The sequence below is a fragment of the Lolium rigidum genome, chromosome 5, assembly GCF_022539505.1.
Source record: "Lolium rigidum isolate FL_2022 chromosome 5, APGP_CSIRO_Lrig_0.1, whole genome shotgun sequence".
Lineage (NCBI taxonomy): Eukaryota > Viridiplantae > Streptophyta > Magnoliopsida > Poales > Poaceae > Lolium > Lolium rigidum.
In genome coordinates this window covers 258,703,035-258,716,258 of record NC_061512.1, presented here as the reverse complement: position 1 = coordinate 258,716,258, position 13,224 = coordinate 258,703,035, and the positions used below count along the sequence as shown (strand labels likewise).

Below are 13,224 nucleotides of genomic sequence, written 5' to 3'. Positions count from 1 at the left end.
AACACCGCACATGACATGATCCCCCGCAGGACAAGAATTATTTGCACAGTTCAAAAAAAAAACAATATTTGCAGAGTCAATCATCGATCTTCCAATCAACCATCGATCGTGGTTACAATCCATCAAAGAAGAAACAGCTAGCATCGATCGACCGCTCGCGATGGAGCACAGGGCGAAGCGGGTGGCGGTCGTGGGCGCCGGCACGAGCGGGCTGGCGGCGTGCAAGCACCTCCTGGCGCGCGGGTTCCGGCCGGTGGTGTTCGAGGCCGGGGAGTCCGTGGGCGGGCTGTGGACGCGTACGCTCGCCTCCACCAGGCTCCAGTCCCCCGCCGCCGGATACCGCTACTCCGACTTCCCGTGGCCGGACTCCGCCGACGCGTTCCCGCGCCACGACCAGGTCGTTGACTACCTCGCCGCCTACGCGCGCCGCTTCGGCGTCGACGAGTGCGTCAGGTTCCGCAGCACCGTCGTCGCCGCCGAGTACGTTGGTGCCGAGCCGGAGGACGCGGCAAACCGGTGGGAGCGCTGGGCCAGCAACGGCGAGGCGTTCGGCGATGGCACGGGCGTCTGGCGCCTCACCGTGCGCCAACACGGCGGCAGCCAGAAGGAGCCGGAGACGGAGACGCACGAGTTCGACTTTCTGATCCTCTCCATCGGCAGGGTTAGCGGCGTGCCCAACATACCGTCGTCGTTCCCGGCCAACGGCGGCCCAGAGGCGTTTCGGGGGCAGGTGCTCCACTCCATGGAGCTCTCCAACATGGAAGACGCGAACGCCGCTGCGCTGTTGAAGGGCAAGCGCGTGGCCGTCGTGGGCGCCGGCAAGACGGCCTACGAAATCGCCACGGAGTGCGCAGAGGCCAACGGCGCGGGGCTGCCGTGCACTATGGTGTGCCGGAACCCGCGGATGCTGCTGAACCGCCCGGACGTGTGGGGCAAGGTCAGCATCGCGTACCTCTACATGAACCGCTTCGCCGAGCTCATGGTCCCCAAGCCTGGCGCCGGCGCCGCCTCCCGCCTCATCGCCGCGCTGCTCGCGCCGTTGGCCTGGGCGATATCGGCGGCGACGGGGGCGTGGTACCGGAGGGAGATCCCCATGCGGAAGTACGGGATGGAACCCGGGCAAGGGTTCGCGAGGTGCGTGTCGTCGTGCCTCATCTCCATGCTGCCCGACGGGTTCTACGACAGGGTGAAGGAAGGCAGCGTCGTCCTCGCCAGGTCCAAAGCATTCAGCTTCTGCGCCGACGGCCTAGTGCTCGACGGCGGCGGCGAGAAGCAGCGCGTCGTGCCGGCCGACGTGGTGATCCTGGCCACCGGCTTCCGCGGCGACCAGAAGCTGAGGGACATGTTCGTGTCGCCGCGGGTGAAGGACATCATCGCCGGCGCGCCGCTGTACAGGGAGTGCGTGCACCCGCGGGTCGCGCAGATGGCGGTGCTGGGCTACGCGGAGGGGCTCAACAACATATACGCCGCCGAGATGGCGGCCAAGTGGGTGGCGCGGCTGCTGGACGGCGCGTTCCGGCTGCCGAGCGTGCGGCGGATGGAGGAGAGCTGCGCGGAGTGGGGGAAATACTACGCGCGGAGGAGCGGGGGCGGCGGGGAGGGCCAGAGCGCGTGGAGGCCGTGCATCGGCGCCGTGAACCTGTGGTACAACGACGAGCTTTGCCGCGACATGGGGTGCGAGCACAGGAGGAAGAAGGGGTTACTCGCCGAGTGGTTCCAGCCCTACGGGGCTGTCGACTACGCCGACATTCTGTGAGCGGGAGAGAATGGATGTGCCTGCCATCGGTGGCGATCTGCCTAGTGAAAGACCAATGTTTAGATTTGTTTTCCATTTCAAGCACCGGTTGTTGAACCCAAAAAAAGTAAGAACACCATAAAGTAAGTATTATGTGGTTGTCCAGTTCGTATTTTGAAGTAGTCAAAACCGGTTAAATCATCCAAGTTTTTAAAGTTTAGTATTGCGGCTACAAACCAGGTGGTAAGCACAACTGGGGTCCAACGACCTGTGTACTTCTTGTGCAAAGTACTATCACCCTTAAAACAGCGGTATCCACAATACCATAAGCTACCATACAGAGTTTTTATGATAGCAAGGAAGTTGCGCCACTACTTTTCGGAGCATCCGGTTGTACTGGTCAACGAAGAACCCCTGTCGAATATTTTCATCAATCCAGAGGCAACTGGATGTGTCTCCCTTTGGCGAATAGAGTTTTCCCCTCGGGACATCACGTATGTGAAGCGCAAGGCCATCAAATCCCAAGTATTGCCTGACATCACGGCAGAGTGGATGGGGCTCCAGAGTAAAGGACACCCAGATCTATCGAGTACCTGGACAATGTACTTTGACGGGTCCAAGCGGCTTGAGGGCGCACGAGCAGGTGTGGTGTTGAACCGAAAAAAATAAGAACACCATAGAGTAAGTATTATGCGGTTGTCCAATTTGTATTTCGAAGTTGCCAAAATCGGTGAAATCATCAAGTTTTTAAAGTTGGGCACCAGAGATATTTCGATCGTCATCACAATATCTGAAATTTGAAGAAATAGTAAAAACACAGAAATTGAATTTAGTTTAAATATAATCTGAATCTAACCTGAAATTCAAAATAAAATATTATTGTGCTTATTACATATACATATTTTGTTGTTGAGCTTTTATCCCTTAGGTGATTTTGTGGGGTGTTTATGATGATGTGGCGTTGCTCTCTCTCATCTCCTGGTCTTCACATCCCTTCTTCACTCTCGCCATCTTTCCTCCCTTTCCTACCCCCACCCCCACAATTGACTCGAATTTAGTACACTTTATACTAAATTTGAGTCAATTAAAAAAGGACGGAGGAATACTTACTAATAATAGATCGAAGAATGCAACTCTACCGTGCATGAGCGCATGCAATGGCCCGCACACATACAACCGATTAGAAGATGCTACCACACAAATTAATTGTCTTTCTAGACAAGGTTGATGTCGTCTCTTGTAATCATTCTTTAAAAAGTTGTATTGTTTCTTTGCACCCACTGGCCCATGTGCTAAGAAACAATGTGAAGCTACAGAATTGTACGAAACCACACTGAAGCATTTGTTGAAAGTGCATCGCGGCATACACGACATGTTTGGAACAGTCATATTTTTAAATTCTGAACGAAATATATGTGAAATAAAACAAAATACACTAAAATAAAATACTAGACTAATGGAGGGTAAAGCCACATGGCATGATTCCAGCCCTCCCTGGCATAGTATCCTGTCCTTCCCACGCCATCTACAATATTTTGGTCTTCCTTGCAGTACATGTCGATGTGGTCACCACAGTTCAATGTGACCGAGTACACCACGTCACGAGGACATTCTTTTGCCCGAGAATGGGTATATTTAGAGTAATAGATATGATTCCTCTCCAAACCGCGGCGCTCGATGCTCACCGGCACGTGCACCGCCTTCGACCAAGTTGGCCCGACGAAAAGTGCGTAATCGCCAAAATTTCTCGCCTCTACCCACTTATGCATGTAAGCCTCGCTGGCACCGACATGGACAAGCTTGAAGACCTTGAAGAAAAAATCAAGGTTGGGCAACCAACGGGTTCTCACTACTATCGACAGCGTTCCGTGTAGCTCGATGATGTGGCTAGCGTACGACTCGCGACCATTGTAACAACTCGGGCCTTTACGCCTTCGGATGGCCAACTGGTGGACGGTCGTAAAGGCCGCCACGCCGTTTTCTCCGGAGAAGATGATCTTGCAGTTGTTGTGATGCAGGAACCAGAATCTGCTGGGAGAGCCTATGGAGGAAACCTCGCTCTGCTGCGGGGAGAGCGGCTCCTGGTGGCCCGAGAAGAGGTTCACGATGACGAGCTCGTGGCCTCTTGTTGGCCGCCAGCTTGCTGTGCTGGGTACGCGGAAGGCCCAGCTGTCGGCCAGGCAGAAATTTTGGGCCGAAAGTGTGAGCGCGCGACCAAGTGGCCCACCTCACGAGTCACGTCTCAGGCTCCTTCCTACCCCCAGCCCCTGCTCCGCCGCCTCCAATTCTCCCCTCCTTCCCTCCGCCCTGACAGGAGGGGATGGCCCCGCCGCCCTCCGACCACCCCCTGCCACCAGCTGCTCGCCGCCGCCTCCCTCTTGTCCCGGCTGGTCCCCGCGCTCCCGCGTGAGCCCCAGGCGCCGGTGCTGCTCGCGTTCGCCGTCGGGGACGCCCGCGTGCGCCGGCGAGCTGCCGGGTCAGCCGGAGACGGGTCCGACGGTCGAGCCCGGGACGAAGGCGACCTTGACGACCCTCCACAGCGAAAGTGACCGATATGCGGCCCTCTCCCGCTCGGCGGCCTCGCTGCGCCGACGGCCCCAAGCTCCGCCTCTTCGTCTCCATTAAAGGTTGCAGCTTTCTCTCTTTTTCCTCCTGCCTATATCAAATGTTGAACATAGCTTATATCAAATGTTAGTCATTATGGCAAAGGAAATCTGATTGCTTGGCAGTATAATACATTACTTGTTAACTGTTAAATATGTATGTAGGAAGGAGAGAAAGTAGCCTTTGAAGTGGAGCTTTGTATGTGCCTAATGCGCTAGTGTTAATTGTCTGAATTGGAGCGTATTATATGTTTGCTGTCCAGTTTTGAGTGTCCAAAAGAAGGGTCAAGGTCGTGGAGAAATTTTGACTTGGTACTGGATTAGCTAGTAAGAAACTATATTTCTTCGAAACTTGAGTCTGATGAGGGCTGGGATTGTGCATTTAAAACGTGTCGTTGAGGTGTGCAACTTTTGGTTGCTTGCTGTATTTGACCTTATATTTTGATTGCTTGGCAGTATCTGTTAGTTGTATCAAATGTTGAATATGTAGGAAGGAGAGAAAGTAGGTTTTGTATTGATGGAAATTTGCTTCACTAAAATAAAAACTTGCTGTGTGCATAGGCAGTACGTGTGTATGAATGGATTGTTTGCTCCTTATTATGCCAACAATGTGCTGAAAACCTGTACGCGTCCAGGTTCAAACCATATCCGTGGATGAGGAGCTGAAGGGCGCGAAGCATGGGTACCTTGAGGCTTTGTCGGAGGGGAACCGGGAGGAGGCGGATGTCACGGCAACATCCACAAGCGGAGTGGGGAGGCGCTCCGGTGGTTGCAAATTGACTACGAGGTTCCCGTAAGAGCAGCCACTCCTGCCTACTAGATTGCCTCTGCTACCATTGTACTATCTTTGGTTCAGTACATGTTGCCATGCATGTTTGCTTCGTCTGTGTTGCTTGGTTATGAATGTGTAGTGGGCAAGCAATCTTGTCTTTCATCTCGTGTTCCAAGAGCGAATTGATCGGCCCTGTTTAGGTTCAGTTGTGGTAGATGCGCCATAAGTGATTTCTTTTGTTCTATTGCCTATGGATATGGTCACTGCCTATTTGTTCTGGTTCAGTACTATAGTCACTGAAATCTTATTCTTGGGATCATTTGGTTAGCCTTATTTCGTAATGTTCAATAAGGTTTATATGCGTGTTTAAATTTGTGTCCATGTTTAGGGGACTTAACCAATGTCAACCTTAAACTAGATATTTATGAGATATGTGTTTGTGTCTGTGTGCTACCACCTACCAGTTTGCTTCTTTCTAGTTCTTTCTTTTGTTTGGGTTTTGTTGGCTGGGACTGTAATCCTTTACAGAAACCCGTCTAAGAATGCACTGAGTGGCAGGAGATCAAACCTTCTTTGTTGCCATCCATACTTTCTCCCAGTGCTGGTCACTTTCATTCCCTGGCTAGGGCATTCGATAGCATGTAATGTGATGTGTCTTGAGTGCTTTGATAATCTAATACTTGCTGGAAGTAATCTGATAGTAGGATAATTCTTGCGTCTGAGAAATTTTGAGTGACAATGAACCATAAGAAATTTCTATATGCATATGTTTTTTTTTTGTATGTACTCATATATGGATAGTTTCTGCAGATTTCATTGGCCTTGTTCTTTTGATGGTCACTTATTTGCAATAGATAGAGATGCACGAGTATTCAGTCTGATGCAGAAGTTGTATTTGAAGTTTACTTTTGTGCAATAGATAGAGGTGCACCAGTATTCAGTCTCATATATGGATAGTTTCTGCAGATTTCATTGACTTGGTTCAGTACATGTTGCCATGCATGTTTGCTTTGTGTGTTGCTGGGTTATGAATGAGGAGTGGGCAAGCAATCTTGTCTTTCATCTCGTGTTCCAAGAGCGAATCAATCTGCCCTGTTTAGTTTCAGTTGTGGTAGATCCGTTATAATTGATTTCTCTGTGTTATTGTTCTATTGCCTATGGATATGATCACTGCTTATTTGTTCTGGTTCAGTAGAAATCTCATTCTTTTGATCATTTGGCCAGCCTTATTACTTAATGTTTAATAAGGATTATATGCGTGTTTAATAAGGTTTAGTTGACTTGATCAAGGTAAGCCTTAAACTGGTTCAGGAGTAGTTCTTTTGTTTGTTTGTTTGGGTTTTGTTGGCTGGGACTGTATCCCGTTCCAGAAACCTGTCTAAGAATGCAGCGAATGGCAGGAGATGAAACCTTCTTAGTTGCCATGTATACTTTGTCCCAATTCTGGTCACTTTCATTCCCATGCCAGGGCATTCTAGAGCATGTAATGTGATGTGTCTGTCTGTGAATTTTCTAATCTGATACTTGCTGGAATCTGATACTAGGATTTTTCCTGGCGTTTGAGAAATTCTGATGGACAATGAAACATAGGAAATTCGATATGGATATGCTCTTTTATTGTATGTACTTTCTGCATATTCCATCGGCTTTGTTTCTTTCGATGGTCACTTAGTTGCAAGAGATAGAGATGCACGAGTATTCAGTGTGATGCATAAGTTGTATTTGAGATTTACTTTTGTGCATAGCAGTAGCTTAATCACCCTATCTTTTCTAATACACGGACTTCCTTCTAATACGCCAGGCGTACAGGTATGTGCGGTGTGCCTGCTGCTGGGATGGAGTTGGCGGCCAGTTTCAACGTGCCGTGACCACCGACGCTATGACGCCGCCTTCCTGTCCTGGGATGGGATTGCGCTGCCGCCTAAGAATGCAGTGGATGGCAGGAGGTGAAACCTTCTTAGTTGCCATCCATACTTTGTCCCAGTACTGGTCAGTTTCATTCCCATGCCAGGGCAGTCGAGAGCACGTAATCTGATGTGTGTGTGAGTGCTATGACGCCGCCTTGCTGTATGTAACTCTCCTTGGATGGGATTGCTCTGCTGGTTTGCAGCAGCGTTCGTTGGTGTTTTGCTGTTTTGGGTGCGGCGGAATTCGGAGTCGAGCTTTTTGTGTGTTTGCCGTATTATTCACTAGTGTCGAATTGGAGCGTATGATATATGTATGTTTGGTGTGCAGGTTTGAGTGTCCCAAAAAAAAGTAAAAAAATGGGCAAGGTCTTGCAGAGATTTTGATTTTGTACTGGATTAGTTAGTGAGAAGAAATATTGTTAGAAACTTGGGTTGTGAGGAAAAGCGGCATATATTTGGGATGTGCAAGGTTTGGCTGATTGATAGTATATATTTGACTAGCATACTGCCCGTGCTTCGCTACGGAAGCACATTAATAATACTGGCAAACAAATGACCTGACTGTTTGAACATATTTCAAGAATTTATGACGAGGTCACATGCTCTATTAGAAATGTATGTGAATGTATGATATTTTCTTACAACTATAATGTGATCCTAAACAAATAATAATGAATCCATTTTTTCCAAATCACCGGCACCTTAGACAATTTATAATGGACCTATTTGTTTTGTTATCGCTAGCACCCAAAATTCGCTAACAGGTCAACTGAAATTTTTGACATATACACATGAGAACATGCAAAAAATCTCCTAATGGTGGACCTTGGGCGAGACCTGAAACACGAGGCAAGGACAAAGGAACTACTGCACACAGATCTGAACAGATATATGCAAATGACTCAATAATTTTACGTAAGTCCCTGCTAGGCTGCTTATCGGTTTGATCAGTTTTGTATTCCGTCAACAGATTTCAATGAAAGCACACAACTTGATCATGCTCCTGAAAATTTCAGATTAGCAATATAATCGTCTCCGCGACCATGCCATGCGCATCTACACTCCAATCAGCAAGGTGCTCTGCTTCAGATTTGATGGCGCGTCCCAGGCACGCGTGGGGGCAGCAAGGGGCTCCGAGCAGGCGTCATCGCTACAGTAGTAGCAGATTTTAGTGGAGGCTCCATGCCAGCGTGACCTAACTACTAGCTGTTGACCTTCTCTAACCCTTGTCAGTCAGCGCCGATCAGGCCATCACAAGTGAGGAAACAAACGAAGCCGTGATCAAGTTGTAGAACCAGGGGTGGGAGCTTGGGAGCCGTGATCGATCTGGAGTTGGATTTGTTTCGTGCGTTGGAAACAAACGAAGCCGTGATCTACCTGGAGTCGTTAGGAAGCACCGACGGATGATACACCTATTGCAAACTGAACGACTCGATGGGAATTTCGAGATTCCGATCTAACAAAAACACTTTAGCATGCTGGGCCTAGGAGAAAAATTATTTGACCCGTTTGTGACACCAGCCAGCCACCTATTGCAATTTAATAGTAAAGAAGATTTGTTTTAGTTGAAATTTGACTAAAAAAATTGAAACGGCATATATTTGGGAAAAAAACAAGCGTTTATTTGTTTCGTTGGTTGCAAGGGAGAAAAAAGAGCGGTGATGGAGCTCGTCAGGTTCATTGTTAGTCTAAGCGGTGATGGAGCCTCATTAATTAACGCTTTTAATGGAGGATGACTTTGGTTGGAAGTAGGCACGCACGCTGCAATTTGGACAAAAATAACCTTTGCACGAAACTATTTCAACAAATACACCTTCCGTGAAACTATTTTACAAGAGTAACCCTTTTTAGCCGTGCCTGTATGCAGGACGTGACAGACCACGGTGTGGCGCCGTAGTGCTCGACGCAGCAGGTGTGCCAGCGTGGCACCATGGGACCCAGGACTCGACAGTGTGGCGCCCCACGCTAGGGCGTTGCACCTACAGCCGCGGCGCCAAGCTCCAGGGCGCGGCACATCCTGCTTCTGACTTCAGCCGTAGTACCATGCAAATTACTGCTACTACTCCGTATCATAATCACGTATCATGATCACGAATGATGCACGTGATCATGATACAGAGTAGTAGCAGTAATTTGCATGGTACTAGGGCTGAAGTCAGAAGCAACAGGTGTGCCGCGCCCTAGTGCTCGGCGCCGCAGCTGTAGGTGCAACGCCCCAGCGTGTGGGGCGCCACACTTTCGAGTTCTGGGTCCCGCGCTGCCACGTTGGCACACCTGTCGCGCCGAGCTTTACGACGCAATACTGTGGTCTGTCACGCCCCGCGTACATGCACGACTAAAGAGGGTTATTTTTGTGAAATTGTTTCGCTGAAGGTTTATTTGTTGAAATAGTTTTGTGTAAAGGTTACTTTTGTCGAAATTACCCACCACGCACCGGTAATCGAGGGAGGGTGATGCATGAAGAGACCCTGGGAGCAATACTTTGGTGAATTGAATGCGGAGGATTGGTATGCGAGCGGACGCAACAATCACCCTTGATTCCAGCGGTGATTAAATAAGGAGATGGAGTAGTACTAGGACTAGCCATAATGGGAGTATCATAGGTAGTATTATGCATGTCATGTAGCCAAAAATCTTATGTGGCACGTCAATTAATGAGGAGAGATGTGAGAGTAGTATCATAGGTAGATACTGTATCATAACACGTAAACCTAGAAATTTTAGTGGCAAATACATCATGTACACATATTTACATTGAGATTTTACAAAACATTAAATATGATAGAGCTATGATACTAATTCATGATACTATGCATTGTAAATGGTGTATCATAAACTAGTATCATATATATGATAGTAGTCTATGATACTTCTAATTGTGATTAGTCTAGTAAATGGTTTGGTTACTGTGCGCGTGAGAAAATGAAGAACAGCTAGCTGTAGGTGATCGATTAGCGTGATGCGTCCAACACACGCGCATTGGCGAGCGCATTTTGGTCATGCCTCCGCCGGGTCTCATCTCCATGCTCCCGGACGGGTTCTATTCTACGACACAGTGAATGAAGAGCGAAGAGAGAATTTATTTTACGGAAAAAACAGACGTTCCTTAATGAATTTCTGGATCCCACGCATCACGCTCTCTGATTTTTTGGCGCAATAATTTCGTTTCTGGCTGACTGCCGTACGCATGCACAACCAATCAACCCACCGTTTTCCTTGTAAATTGCTGCCGGGAAAGAACAACAAACGCCTCCGATCCTGATTATTGAGGTCCGCATAAATGACGCCGAGGGGTATTCTAGGAAGAAACCCGTGAAACTATGCGCACGCGCCTCATTTTGTGGCCAAATTTTAGAAGAAGAAAAATGAATTACGCCCTATCAATAAAACCAGAGGAGGGCTTTACCATAGCCACCCGGCCCCTAATTTTCCCATGTTTACACCACAAGTTGAACCAAACGCATGCAGATGCAGTTCCCCGCCCTCACAATAATTACAAATTGCGAATGAATTCCACGGCCGGTCGAATATTATTTCAACACTTCAAACACACGTAAATCCCTAAAGAAGCAGGACCAAACCACGCCTAAGCCGGAACGTCCAGGTCACGCCAAGAGTGTCGTGCCTAGACTCAAGCGTGGCCATAAAAATACCACTTATTTACCCAATAACCTTATGTAGTACAACGCCTGCACCAAATCAATGGAAGCCCAAACCCATGGCGTCGTTGTGTGGCTCTCCACATATATGGCTCAGTTTGAGGCTGGCCCCGCTGCCGAACCTCGTCACTTCAAGGCCTCTATGAGTATTCCACATTGTCGCGATCTCGTGGATCAGGATGTTCACGCACTTCGCAAGGTTAATACTTGGCGATTGGTTCCTCCGAAGACTCGTGTTAGTATCCAAATGACTACGAGTTGGTCTTGAAGGTGAAGAAACATGCCGATGGTTGTACTGAAAGGTACAAGGCTTATCTGGTTGCTAGAGGCTTCAAACTGCGCTATGGTCTTGACTATAAGAACACATTTGGTCATCCTTTGTCAAGCCAACCAGTATTGGCCTTTTGATCTCGCTTGTTGACACTTGAGGATTGTCATTTCGCCAATTGGATGTGCAGATTGCTTTTATATCCATGGAGTCTTGGGAAAACATGTCTATATATGTCAACCTCTTGGGTTTGTTTATCATGTCTGTCCTTAGCATTTTCATCACCTTATCAAGGTTATTTATGGTCTTAAACAAGTGTCTCGTGCTTGGCATGCTCACCTTGTTTCCGCCCTTCGTTCATGGGTTTGTTACGCCTACAGCTGACGCTCCTAAGGTGACTATGTGCCTACTGATGTATATATTGATGCTACTATTCTTGTCAGTTCTTCAATGGATGCAGCTGATTTCTTGGTTTTTTTCCTTGGCCTCGAGTTTACTCACTTGACTCTCACCTAGCAAAAGTATTCTCTGGATCTTCTTCGTTACGATGGTATGATCAAGTGTAACACTGCTACTACTTCTATGTCTCGTACTTATAGGTTATCTGATTTTCATTTTGCTCCTCTCACATCTGATGATGCTACTGAGTACCGCAACATTGTTGGTGGTCTTCAGTATTTGACAAACACACATCCGGATATATCTAATGCACTTAACCGTGTTTTCAGTTTCTTCAGGCCCCTCGAGATACCCATTGCTCAGTTGTGAAGCGCATCTTGCACTATGCCCGTTTAACCGCTTCTTATGGTTACTCTCTGCCTTTTCCGATGCGGACTAGGGTGTCAGTTCGGATGATCGGTGATCCACATGGTGGGGGTAGGGGGTATGCAGTGATATTTGGTCCTAACTTGATCGTCTCGAATGCTCGCAAACAAGTGACGATGTCTCGTAGTAGTACTGAAGCCGAGTATAAAGCAGTTGCTAACACCACAACTAAACTCATTTGACTTGAGTCTTTGCTTGCAGAGTTGGGGATCTCCCAACATCGGTCTCCAGTTCTTTGGTGTGACAAAATCGGTGCTGCATACTTTTTATCTAGTCCAATATTTTATGTCCGGACGAAAAACATGAAAGTTAACCATCATCTTGTAAGGGAATGTGTGGCTGAGAAGCTATTCAAATCAAGTTCAACTCGCTGACATCTACATGAAGCCATTGTCACTATCTTAGTTTGAGGGATGTAGACGCGGTCTTAACATGTTGGATTCTTCGGAACAAGGTTAAGATCGTGGGAGTGTCTATAGATAGCTTCCGTATATATCTCGCATACCTTCATTTGTACTTCTGATATACCATATATATAATGAGATATCCAAACCCTAATGGGTGTTGAACGGTTGCTTAAACTATTGTTTGTGTGTGGTGACGTGGTGTGGTGCAGCCACAACGACAACTAGCTAGTTATTGAAATCGAACGACACATGAGCGCTAGCTAAAATATCTGCCATTTGCCGCTGCCCGCTAGCTTGACCCCTTTGACGCTGCTTTTGACCTAGCTCTTGCCTTCATGCAGCAAGCACATTCACGTAGCAGCATTGCCGACTATGACTGGCCAAGTTGCACCCACCTCCTGGGCTCTATTTTTTTGCTTTGATTTAGCTCGCCCCAATATCAAGCCAAATTGCAACCCTCGTGATCAAATACTTCAACACCAGGTCAGGTTAAGTTCTGTACCCATGCATGGCCAACTACACCAAATACATGCACGTACAAAGCCGCTAGCTTAGGGATAGTCCACTTTGGTTCATAGCTGTAGATGCGCATGCAATCTAAAGTATATACTTCAAAATGTGTATAAAATCTGAAAAAATATCTAGATGTACATCTTAACATTCTATGTTCAGACATTAAGTTTTGCAAAGAAATGATGTTTTTTATGGGTTGTGTAAGAACGACAATTTTCGGTTATCCAAAATAGCTAATCATGGGACATGTTTTTATCTTTTTATGTAGGCCACATAAAATGTCTTTTTCACGAACTTTTCTCAGTGAACATAGAATATCCAGATGTACACCGTGGATTTTATATTATTTTCTATGATATTTTAGAATAACTTTATAATGTCTTTTTTTCACAAACTTTTGTCAGCGAACATAATATCCATGGATATTTATCAGTTCTTTTTACATTTTAGAATAAATTGAAAATGCAATTTTCTTAATAGGTGCATTTAGAACTATGAGTCAAACTACCAAAACATTGAGACCTAGATTAGCTAA

General features: G+C 47.3%; 1 protein-coding gene across 1 annotated transcript; it reads left to right on the top strand.

The window, feature by feature from the left end:
* The first annotated feature begins 160 nt into the window (after positions 1-160).
* On the top strand, positions 161-1,936 carry LOC124654174 (probable flavin-containing monooxygenase 1). The gene has a single exon (XM_047193198.1). The coding sequence runs from the start codon at positions 161-163 to the stop codon at positions 1,754-1,756; it is 1,596 nt and encodes a 531-aa protein (XP_047049154.1). The 3' UTR covers positions 1,757-1,936.
* The last annotated feature ends 11,288 nt before the right edge of the window (positions 1,937-13,224 follow it).

Bases quoted from the DNA above. Each gene is read 5' to 3' on its own strand.
- LOC124654174 (XM_047193198.1), top strand. From the start codon at position 161: ATGGAGCACAGGGCGAAGCGGGTGGCGGTCGTGGGCGCCGGCACGAGC.